The 12,329-nt window shown below is 35.6% G+C and overlaps 1 protein-coding gene across 5 annotated transcripts in view; it reads right to left on the minus strand.

Moving 5' to 3' along the window:
- BRAF (B-Raf proto-oncogene, serine/threonine kinase) overlaps positions 1-12,329 on the minus strand; it is a 166,802-nt gene that overhangs the window by 37,036 nt on the left and 117,437 nt on the right. For 3 of the 5 annotated variants that reach the window (XM_042926629.1, XM_042926639.1, XM_042926645.1), the window contains exons 9-13: positions 10,712-10,748; positions 6,917-7,053; positions 6,552-6,669; positions 4,413-4,497; positions 3,388-3,564 (exon numbers count right to left, since the gene is read on the minus strand). In XM_042926629.1, the coding sequence (XP_042782563.1) occupies positions 3,388-3,564; positions 4,413-4,497; positions 6,552-6,669; positions 6,917-7,053; positions 10,712-10,748 (554 nt within the window). Of the gene's footprint in view, positions 1-3,387; positions 3,565-4,412; positions 4,498-6,551; positions 6,670-6,916; positions 7,054-9,182; positions 9,303-10,711; positions 10,749-12,329 lie in introns of all 5 variants that reach the window. The other 2 variants (XM_042926650.1, XM_042926659.1) reach the window with 1 other exon arrangement.

The following is a 12,329-nucleotide window of genomic DNA, read 5'->3' on the forward strand; positions in this document are numbered from 1 at the left end:
AGCATTTGGCTGGGAATCTTTGAAAACAGAGTGCTGGGGAACTCTCCATTCATCCTTCCGGAAACAGTCACTCAACCCCCGTTTCTGACAAAATCTCCATGCCCATGTCCCCAGTCCAGATATAACTGATTTTCCTCTCTCCAGAGAATATAAAAGTCTACAGTAGGGCAGGGAGGGGGCAGTCACCCAGCGACCCAGAGCAGGACGCAGGATTTAGAGAAGATTTGCAGATATGCTCTCTCACTTACGTATCTCCCCTCTTCTGAAGGCAGCCGGCACTGCCAATTCCTGACACTTTTGAGGAACCTGTGGTGTCAGGTTGGCCTTTATTTCCCCATTGCCAACTAAGGCTTTAGCTTTTTTTAGGTACATTAATTCCATTACCACTTCATCTGCTTTCTGGTTTTCAAAATGTTGTTATTGTTTCCTTCCTCTCTGTTATCTCTGTCCTTATATGTTCATGCTTAAAAAAAAAAATTCCTTGATTGTAGTTTTAGTGGCGTTTCAAAACACAGCAAAACTTTGTCACCTTAACTTGAAACCCACATCTGCCAAAGCCGTTAGAAACTAAAGATATGTTAATACATTTAACCGGGTGCATGTTACTGTCTTATAAAGAACAGAAAGAAAAAATAGGAACTGTATCTTCTTTGGTTCATTTAAAGCTGGTAATAAACTCTTGCTAGAGGGCTTAAAATTTACAGTTAAAAAAAAGTTTATTTATTTTGAGAGAGAGAGAATCTCAAGCAAGCTTTGGGCTGTCACCCCTGATATGGAGCTCGATCGAACGACCCTGGGATCGTGACCTAATCCAAAATCAAGAGTCGGATGCTCAACCAACCGAGCTACCCAGGCACCCCTAAATTTTACTATTAATACTTTTTTAGCTATTAAAATCTATGATAAATTTATAGAATGATCTGAATTCATAACTAGGTATACTCATTATATAGTCAGAGTTACCTAAAAATATAACCAAAGTGTTTTGGAATAGACAGATGCAAAGGTTTATGCTTACAGAACCCAAACTGTAAAGTGATGGGATCATATTATGCCTCTTCACTGACTATTCCCCAGACTACAGAACTATTGCAATTTGATAATGTTCTCTCTACTGTACTTCTTGTCTTTATCAATAGTGGCATTCCACTGCCCCATCACTGTTCCTGCTTTTTTAGTGTTTATTTATTTATTCTGAGAGAGACAGCGAGGGAGAGAAAGACAGAGATAGAGCACGTGGGCACGTATGCACACGAGTAGGGGAGGGACAGAGAGAGGGGGAGAAAGAGAATCCCAAGTAGGCTCTGCACCATCAGCACAATGCCTGATGCGGGGCTCAAACTCACAAACCGTGAGACCATGACCTGAGCTGAAACCAAGAGTCAGATGCTTAACTGACTGAGACACCCAGATGCCCTACCCATCACTGTTTCTAAAAACAATTTTTAGTACTATTCTTTGCTGCCTCTGTTTATAGCAAAAGCATTTCCCCCCTTATTCTTTTGTTATTCTCTTTGACCATTTTCTCTTTCCTTGACACTTGTTTTGATATGCTTCTCTCTCTTCCAAAAGGTAAACCAGCAATCATATGCAGTTATGTGTAATCATTCTTTCATTTTGTGTGTGTGTATAACAGATATGTAGTGAGTACTTATCATAGGCCAGGCCCTGTTCTAGGCAATAGGGATAAAACAATGAACACAACAAAGCCCCTCATCTCATACAGCTTATATTCTAGTGGGGGTGACAGACGATAAACAAATATGTCCGATACAGCTGAGTCTCAAAAACAAAAGGATAGGGATACAAAAAGTATCATCGGTGGGGTAGGAATCTTAGTTACATAAGATGATGAGTGAGAGAAGCCTTCTTTTAAAAGGTAACATTTAAACAGAGACCTAAGGGAGAAGCTCTATGGATATTTCCGGAATGAGTATCCCAAAGAGAAAAATAACCAGTACAAAGGCTGAGGAGGGAAGATGCTTGGCTTGAAGAAACAGCAACGAGACTGGTGGGATGGGAGCAGAATAAGCTTTGTTTTCTTATCAATGTTTACTACTTTTGCCACGGTTTACTCTTTCCAAGAGTTTAATATACCTTTCAGATTTGAACAGATTCAGATTCTAACTTATATGAAAGGCTGACATTGTTTGAAGTCTAGTGGGTAAGTGGGAATGTTACTGAAGAGGTAATCATTTGCTGCAATAAGCATTCTGGCTGACCACAGGCTTGTAAACAATGTAAATTACTTAGATATATTACATAGTCTTGAGACAGGGAGGGTGATAGTTCAGTGGGAAGATTTAAGAGCCCAATCTGATTTTCAGTCCTGGTCCTACACTTACACACTAAGTGACCTTGAGTCAGAGCTCTAGGTACTGGTGCTTATATACACTTTTACTCTTTTATTCTAATTTTAAAATGTAAAAGTAGCATAGTGAATATGGGGAAAGAATAATGGCTTGGAAGTCAGATTCTGAGTCAAACAACTCTGCTGCTATTTATTAAATGTGCAGCTATAGACATCACTTAAAAGCCTGAGTTTCCTGACCTTTAAAAGCAAAAAAAAAAAAAAAAAAAAAAAAAAAAAAACTACTTTATAGCACTATAAAGATTAAATGACATAATAAAAGCCATTTGTATACTATAAAATATAAGATACATACATATTTTTAAACTACCCATAGAGCTTTTAAACTTGTATTCTACTAACTTAAAATTTTTCATCTAAGTACTTTCAAAATTCATTCTTAATTTTTACCTTTTGATTTCCTTCTTCATTTGTACTTAAGAGCTGCATGCAAAATTTATCCCTCCCAGTTGGTTCCCTATTGTGACCGATGATAAATTCTATTTAAGCAACATTTTATCTTTTAAATTACATAGCAAAATTCAACAGATATGAACAACTCAACTTGGAATCCTTAAAAAAGCATCAGAATGCAGATTTTCATTTTATTTTATTTCACTCAGATGACATTTTGTAATAAAAAATATGGGTACATGGAGAAAATAATTTGAAAGGATAACTTAATTATTTTGTATACTTCAGTAACTGTTAAAGACTTTTTTGTAGACTTTCTTGTTTTTTTGGCTTATTTTGTTTTGTTAACCTTCAATACTAAATCATTGCATGCTAAACATAAAATTGCAGTCACGTATTTGTTATCAAATATTTGATACATGTTTTTGAAGACTATACTAAAGATATACTAGAGAGACATTTTATTTCTTAATATCATATTTTTAGCCATTAGTTAAAAGTGTTCCTATGTTACTAGACAGTAATTCAAAAAGCAACCCAAAAGAATATTAGCTAAAACCTTTAAAATACCATCAGTGGTCTTCAAAAACAATTTACAAGAGATTTAACAGAATGGAACTTACTCCATGCCCTGCGCAGTCTGCCGAGCAATATCGATCAGCTTGATCATCTCGAATTTGGTCTCGATGATGTGGAGATGGTGGTATAAGCTGGAGCCCTCACACCACTGGGTGACAATAGCCAGCTGGGGCTTTGTTGAATAGCCCATGAAGAGCAGGATGTTCACATGCCGAGTTTTCCTGTAAAAGGAAGTATGTCAGTAAATAGTAAATGTCGATAAACTTCAGCAAATCTTAAAAAAGTGGACCAAAGCAGTCTGATTATCAGGAAGATGTTAGAACATAAGGAAGGATAAGTTTAGAAATTATTTTAGGAATTGTCTAGTCTAATATCCTACCCCTTGCAGAAAGATCTTAGGTTTTAATATACCTCACAACAGGCAACTGAAGTTGCTTAAATACCTTCAATTGTGCAAAGCTCTTCACTGAGACTGCAGCTTCTTTTTTCACCCTTACCCCCCTTTTGAAAGTGGTTCTAGTATTAAAAAGTTCTTTGGGGTTGAGAAAAAACTATTTCCCTACAACTTCCGCCACTGGCTGTCCTGTTCTGCTCTCTGGAATAAAACAAAGTCTGTACCTTCTTGAACATAATAGCCTTCTGTGGACCCAAATATACTCAGTTCTATCGACTGTTTTCCCCTTGTTACAGTTTCAGAATCCTCCTCATCTAAGTTGTCCCTGCCTGGATATTGTCTAGTTTGTTAATGTTCCTCAAGTCCCAGGGCTTGACACAATCTTTAAATGTGTTCTGATAAATTTAGAATTTTGAGAGTATTCTTTCCATAAGCGGAAATAGGATTTTTCATGATCAGAACATTGTATTTCCATTAATTCACCTTAGGACTAATTTTCCTATCAGTTATACCATATAATATTGTACACCACTTAAACAATACGGTTAAAGACATAGTATACTCAAACTCTGTCTTATCCACTTTTAGTAAACCTGTAAAGCCAACAGTGGCTATCACTGGAAAATAGAAGATAAAGATAACTTCTCTGGAAAACAGTAATGCACACAGGCTCACCTGAGTACTCCTACTTCATTTTTGAAGGCCTGTAACTGCTGAGGTGTGGGTGCTGTCACATTCAACATTTTCACTGCCACATCACCTAAAAAAAAAGTTGTCATTCCAAATGTCATTCCAATTTTTTAAACTTAAAAAAAAAAAAAAGATATGTGTATATATATATATATATATATATATATATATATATATATATATACATACATATACATATACAAATATATATAAAAACCTCTTGGATATTTTCACTAATTACCATGGCCTTAAATCCATACCATTATTAAATTGCAAATAAATGAGATCTTAACTTCTAAAATGTATTAATTTTCTAAGGATAAAAACTAAATGAACAATGACACTCCTATACTAGTATTTCAAAATACCACCTCCCCCCCAATAGCCAATGTTGTATTTCCCCTAGAAATGTAGTTTAACCAAGTAAGTACCCATGGTATTTTCCTGATTAATTAACAATACTAAACCAAATGCTTTTATTATCTGAATGTTAAAACAAACTATTGATGACAGGGCCAATGAAGCTTGGCTGAAATAGAAAACTGCAGAGCTTCTTTATCAGAGTAGTTAACATGGTTTTCAAATCCAAGGATCACTTGCTTTTGCTCAGAAAGATTAAAAAAATAATTTTATGTGAAACAGAATTCTTACACATCGCCAGTGGGTGTGTAAAATGGTGCAAGCACTTAAAACACTTTTGGCAGCATCTACTAAAACTGAACATATGTATATCCAGTGGTCCCACAATTCTTTCCTAAGTATATACCCAGCAAAAATGGAACATATGTTCTCCAAACAACATGTACTAAGAATATTCACAGCAGCAGCATTCGTAATAGCCCCAAACTGGACACTATTCAAATGTTCATCACACAGTAGAGACTGGAAAAGAAATCATGTTAGAGTCACACAATGAATTCTATTCAGAGAATGAATGACCTATAACCACATACAATAATACAGATGAATCTTGTACTTTTTTGCAGGTTTATTATACTTTGATATAATTATGGATTCTTCCTGATTATCGAAGTAATACAGTGCTCATAGTGAAAAACATTTTGAAAACAAAGAAAAAAAGTAAAATCTCCTATAATCATGCCACTCAGAAGTGATCATTGTTAACACACTGATATATAAACTTATTAGGCTTTTATATGTATGCAGTGTGAATATTTACGAATACATATGGAAAAAAATCACCTAAAAAGATACATACTAAAATGCTGACAGTCATTTTAAAAGTTTATGTTATATGTATATTTCTAGGCAGTACCATAGTATAGGATATTATACATGCTGTTATGTAAAATTTAATATACCACACATACCTTTCTGTATCAATAAATATAGATCTACCACACTATCTCATGTCTATATAATCACATATGAAGGTTATCAATTTATCCAGTCCTCTGTTAACGAACACGTAACTTTATTTCCACTTTCTCATTAAGTCTCTAATGAATATACTTGCACACACATCTGTTTGTTTCTGCCCAATGAGTTGTAGTTCTACAAATGGAATTGTTGGCTCAACACACATATTGACAAGCTGCCCCCCAGAAAATCTGTAGCAATTTATTCTCCCTCCAGCAGTGTTACAATCACAGCTCTAAACATGGCCAATTTAAAAAAAAAGCAAACAAACACAAAAACAAAAAAAAAAACCTATCTGTCCACTTGAGAGGCAAATAATGATTTCTAGCTTTTGAATTTGCAATTCTTTGATAATTAGTGAGGCTAAACATTTCTATATGTTCCCTGGTTGTTTCTTCCTTTGGTAAGTACAATTTTAATGTTTACCTGTGATTTATAACACAAATAAAACTATCAGCAAAAAGACTTCTAAAAGAAAAAAAAATCTTGGGGCGTAACTCACCCAGGGAATTGTCATCTTTAAAAATTATTACTGTAATGATAGGAGTCCTCCTTGCTGTGAATTGTTTTTATTTCCCATAATTTTTGTTAACCCTTTCTTTGGAGGACTCTTTAATCTGACCTATTTGCTATGATGCTATTTGCTTAGTGATTCAAACAGTGCATATTCCCTGTGATTTTTTTAAATCACAGTTATGACACGTATCCTATTATAACTTGTATGTCACTGTATTACATACGTACCATGCCACTTTCCCTTGTAGACTGTCCCAAATGACCCGGATCCAATTCTCTGTCCCACTGTGATCTGCCCATCAGGAATCTCCCAATCATCACTTGAATCCCTTCTACCAAGTGTTTTCTTCATAAAAATAGCACAGAAGTCAAGCCAAAACAAACAAAAAAGGAAGAGAGCAAAAATCAGTGTGTGGGAATGCTTTAAGCAAAAAACTATCAAGCTTTTAAATTTACTTTGTTAAGGGAATTCTGTGTCACATACTGACATCTCATACATCACTATATATCATATAATCTAAAAGGTGACATTACATTTAGCTAGCTTATAAAACAAAAGAGCTTAGAGGACAGAAGATCTCATATATTCTCACCATTCGATTCCTATCTTCTGAGGATGAAGAAGATTTCCTTTCCCGCTGAGGCCCTGGAGATTTCTGTAATGCTTTTACATTAGTGAGAGAGCCCGGCAATGAGGCAGGGGGGGTGGCAGACAAGCCTGTGGTTGATCCTAAATTAGTGAAATGAAAAATGTACCTATTAAAGGAGGATTGAGTATGTTAATTTACTGGGGGAAGAGGGTGGGGAGAGATTTAGACTTCTTTTCAAAATGCAATGTATGTTTAAAGGCACATCTTTTGGAAATGATAGGACAAAAAAGGGCCTCATTTGGTGATCAGCACTGTAATTTCTTTTAGTTTTCTGGTCAATTTAATGACTTTTAAAACACCTGATTTCAGATACATACTTTGCTTATTGGTGTAGAGTCTGGAAGAAAAATAATCTTTCTAAAGTAAGAGATCAATACTAAAACAATACTCCCAAGTCTTTGTTTGGTTTAAAAAAGTAAAATCAATTTAAAAGCTTATAGAAAAAATAAACTTGTAACTATTTTATGTTACCTGAACAGCCAATCAATATAAAAACAGATGGAAACTCCCAAATGGGAACATATAATAATGGCCTTAATGTTAAAAATATCTGGCTCTATCATATTAGCCACGAGAACTTTAAAAATCCTATACTGTTTAAGAGTTAGAAATATCGGTCAGTTCAGTGGTTCCTGGATTCCTGTTCTACCAAAGACTACTTGTTACCTGTATAACAAAGTTAATACAAACAAAGCCAAACAGGTTTCTCAAGACTTTCTGAAAAATCTCTACAGGTATAAAGTGAGAGAAAAGTTAAGTGCTATGGCCTCTTGGCCAAGCTGCTACAAGTGGAAATATTCTATGAGTCAAGTGAGTCCAGTGGATACACTGAAAGTAGACTCAGTAGGCAGGGCTGCATACTTCTCTAAACACCGACTGAGCACAACTCCTAGATTCACCTAGCCGGTTTAGAGGGGTTCCGGGCAATGACTCCTAGTGGTGTCTGAATACAGTTAAGGAGAACTGAGATGTCCACTAATATCTGCATATACAGAACAAAAAGACCTCGAAAGAATTTTTTCTTTTATAAGATTACTATTTGGGGGTAGGGAGAATAGCAATGTCTACATTTAAATGTTCAAACTGTATAGAATTTTATCATTACCACATCACACATGTCATCACATGGAGAATGTACCTGATCTGATATGCAATTTTCTAGAAGGAAATGGGGCCTGGGACGCCTGTAACTAGAGCATAATCCATTTTCTACCTTCCAACTGGTAATTTTCAACATCATAAAGCTTTAACTGCTTGCTCAGGCCTCATAGATTCTGATCTACTCAATAATGTACTGTATTACTTATTTCAGTGACACTACTCAGTACTGTAGGAATTCTAGCCCATCCTATGGTTTTTATGAGAAACAGCTGGGCTGAGACAGCAAAAATCTGAACCACCACCATCACTTTTAGAGTAAATAAGAGACACTAGCAAAAGCCAGTAAATATAATTCTTTAAAAATATTTGTAGTAAGATACCTGTCTGAATTTTGAGTTAAAACGTTAAGAGATCAGTTTAACTACAAAACAGAGTGAGATGAACTGAGAGAGTGGAACCACACTGCTATAGTGCTTCCTTCATATTAGGGTGTAAGTGAGGGTAGCAATCCTCAAATTTTCTGAAGTATGCTAAAAGTACTCCAAATATATTAAAAACCTTTCTTAAGGCTCCCTACCTCTGATATAAAATGTACATGTCCTGCATTAAAAAAAAGGACAGTGCTATTATAGAAAAATAAAGCCAAAAATCTGGCAAAATCTCCTAATTGGGGTTTCTATTTTTACTTTATTAAAAACCACAAGAGTTGATCACAAATATTAATAGTCATGAAGGCTATTATGTAAATGGATTAAGATAAAAGTTATTCTGATTGAGGCACCCCCCCATATACATTATTTATTGCCACCCACCGAGTTTAAGAAATTATCAAGACCAAAAAGTAAGTAATAGAACAAAAAACAAGATGGATATCTTAGCTCAGAATTTTCTTGCTTTTAAAAATTTATGACAGACAGCATACAGAAAGCTTGTGGTAGTGAGTATGTGTGAGAAGCACATTCAGAGCATTCCAGCCAGGCCAAGCAGAAATTTAGTACTGAAAACTCTCACACTTACAAACACACGCTGTGAAGGTGAGGCACAAACAGTATCTGTAGTTTATATTGAGTTTGCTTTGGGTGAAAACAAGAAAGAAGAGCCCAACTACCTCTGAACACTGGGCCAGGCTCAAAATCAAACACTATTTCACTGGGGACAGAATGTAGGAGGGGACTGGGAGTCCGGGATTGGTATTTCCGAAGACCACGCATCAGCTGGTTCAAAGGGGCTGTTAGAAGAGAAAGAGAGGGGCAGGCAAACACAAGAAGACAGACACACAGAAGAAATGAAAGAAGTCATGGGAATAAATGAGTTGAAGCCTGCTTCACAAAATATTCTGGATGTCTAAAAAATCTGCTTGTTTTCATAAAATCCCAATGACTTTTTATAAAGTGACTCATAAAAAGGATAAGAAGTGCCATTTGATTTTTGGAACTAAGCAGGCAGTTTTTAAGATTAACTTAACTTTGTGATGCTAACATGACGGCAACACTTAAATGCTGGATGTACTGGGCAAAATTATCAGAAGCCACAGTCATTAAGACATATGAAAGTCAAACTGGCAGCAACATTAACTGGTGGATTCATGGAATAACAAATGGAAAACAACCACAACTTTTTAAACTACATGCTATAATGAATAGTAAGTCCAAGATACAGTGCAGGGTTTTCACTGAGGCAGATTCACAGGTATAGAGAAACATAACACAAGATGACTTACACAATGTTTATTCAATATAAAATATCTTTAAAGTCTGGGTTTAGGTATTTTGAAGATAAAGCAGTTCACAGTGAGGAGACCGACTCTCAAAAAGGTAAACAGGTACTACAGGTCCTCTTTTTTAGAGAGAAAATACTTGAAAAAGTAAGCACTAAGGACCACCTGGAAGAAATCTTCAAGACAGTTTCAAATACCATTTCGTGGAAAACACTGTATAGGGATAAAATCTTAGTTAAAAAGTAAGCAATGTTTTCGTATGTCCCCAATTTTTAGAGTGCTAGAGTGAACATCTGATGAAGCGATCTCCATTCAATTTCTCATTTACTTCTTTTATTTACTGGACTAATAAGAGGACGACATGCTTTCTTTCTATAAGGGTCCATTTTGTATAAGGTACATTCCAAACCCTTCTAGAAAGCTGAAGAGGCTGACAATGTTCAACAAACGGAGATGTTGTGACAGGCAATCTAAGGGATTCTTCACAAGAATGACTTAGGAAAATCAAGTGTTAACTGACCCTAAGCTCAATCATTAAGTATGAGTGGTACTAGTTAGAGTTCCCTCCCAAAGGGAAGTTAGCACCTCTAGTTTTAGAGATAGTTAGGAATCAGTAAGGTGGGTAAGATAGTTGATGATCTGTCTTTGAGGATAACAACATTTTAAAATTGTAGATAGTACATTTAAGATTCCATTTTATGTCTTCTCTTTTTATCTACTCATCTTATAAATCAGTTAAAATTTTACCAGAGATGAATGATAAATAATAAAGAAAACTAAAAAAAAATTTGGGGGTTTTCCCTACGCATTTTTCTCTGTGTCTGTGTTTCATGAAAGAAGCAAATATAAAGGAGACAAGCAGCAAAGCAATTGCATTTTTCCCTGATTTTTTTTTTTTTTTAATTGAAATCACTACTTACCTCCATCACTACGAAACCCCTGGTCTCTAATCAAGTCCTACAAATAAACAGTAATGGATATTTATTCAAAGCATATGGTAAGAAAGTAATAACAACACTGAACTTTCCACTAACCATTAACAGAAAGGTTAATTCAACATAATACCTGCCATACAATTACTTCACAAAAGAATATGAAATTAGGGAACATAAGATAAACATTTTGAAGCACTTGTCAACCTAACCCCTATATTGAAGGGATTATTAGTCCTAATCAAATGTTGAAATCCCTTCCAGGCCATTCAAAACCAATGGCTACATCAATTTTTTCTTTTTTTTTTTTAAACGTTTATTTATTTTTGAGAGAGAGGGAGACACAGAATCTGAAGCAGGCTCCAGGCTCTAAGCTGTCAGCACAGAGCCCGATGAGGGGCTCAAACTCACGAATCATGAGATCATGACCTGAGCTGAAGTCAGATGCTTAACCCACTGAGCCACCCAGGTGCCCCTGGCTATATCAATCTTAAAAAAAATTCTACTGGCACATATTAGCCATAAAATGTTCATACCCTTTGATCTTGTAATTCCACTTTTGGGAATTTTTCCTAAGGAAATAATTCAGAAGAAAAAAATGTATGCATAAAGATATGCAGTGCAGCATTATCCATCATACTAAAAAATCAGAAATAATTATTTCCCTATTATAGACATATGACATTTTAGTTAAGTAAATTATGGTGCATCAGTTTAGTAAGTATTATGCAGCTACTAAGTATGAATCTTGTATCATGAAACATGTTTACAATATAAAAAAATATTAAATGTACACTGATTACAATCAAAATACAGATGCGTAAGGAAACACTAGAGAGGAAAAAAATCAAAATGGCTCTAACAGGGTTTTGTTAAAGTTTGTCTTTATTATTAAAACATATCTTTCTACAACAGACAATACTGGGTGATGGGGAGGGAAAAGTCTACTGGCAACGCGATGCACTTTGGACAATGATAGGTGGAGCTTAGTATGTTTACCCAGTTTAAATAGGAGGGCCTGAACGGCCCCAAATGTCTCTAAACAGGCTCAAAGACTCTTTGCAAACAGGCAGCTTTTTGTTTCTAGTCTAGAATAAATTCTTTACAAATGCATTTCTATCATGTGTAATGTATTATATAAAGGCTTTGCCATCTTCTACAGAATAACCAACAAATATACATCTGCCAACAATGTGCTAGGTGTTAGGGGCTGCATGGCTACCAATAAATACAAAATCCTCGTGGTCTCACTAACTTTCTCTGTGTTCTTGAGGACTTGTAAACTAAGTGGAAGAAAGATGTACAAACAGGGAAATGAAATGATAAAAGAGTAATAGCTTAAGAAAACAATAAAAGAGGTGCCAAAGTTGCTTAGTTAACTGCCAGACAAATAGTATGGGAGAAAAGACTCCTGGTGCCACACGAGTTCAAGGGATAAAGAACTGTAAGACCTGACTGTGGAAGCATTTCAAGAGAAGAGCTAGGAGTTGGGGGTAGATAGGAACGCAGGGGTGGAAAGAAGCAGAGGACCACCTACATTTTTCAAGTAGGCTCCACACCCAGCTTGGAGCACAACCGCGGGGCTTGAATTCACGATCCCGCGGTC

This window comes from Panthera leo, chromosome A2 (genome assembly GCF_018350215.1).
Source record: "Panthera leo isolate Ple1 chromosome A2, P.leo_Ple1_pat1.1, whole genome shotgun sequence".
Classification (NCBI taxonomy): Eukaryota; Metazoa; Chordata; class Mammalia; order Carnivora; family Felidae; genus Panthera; species Panthera leo.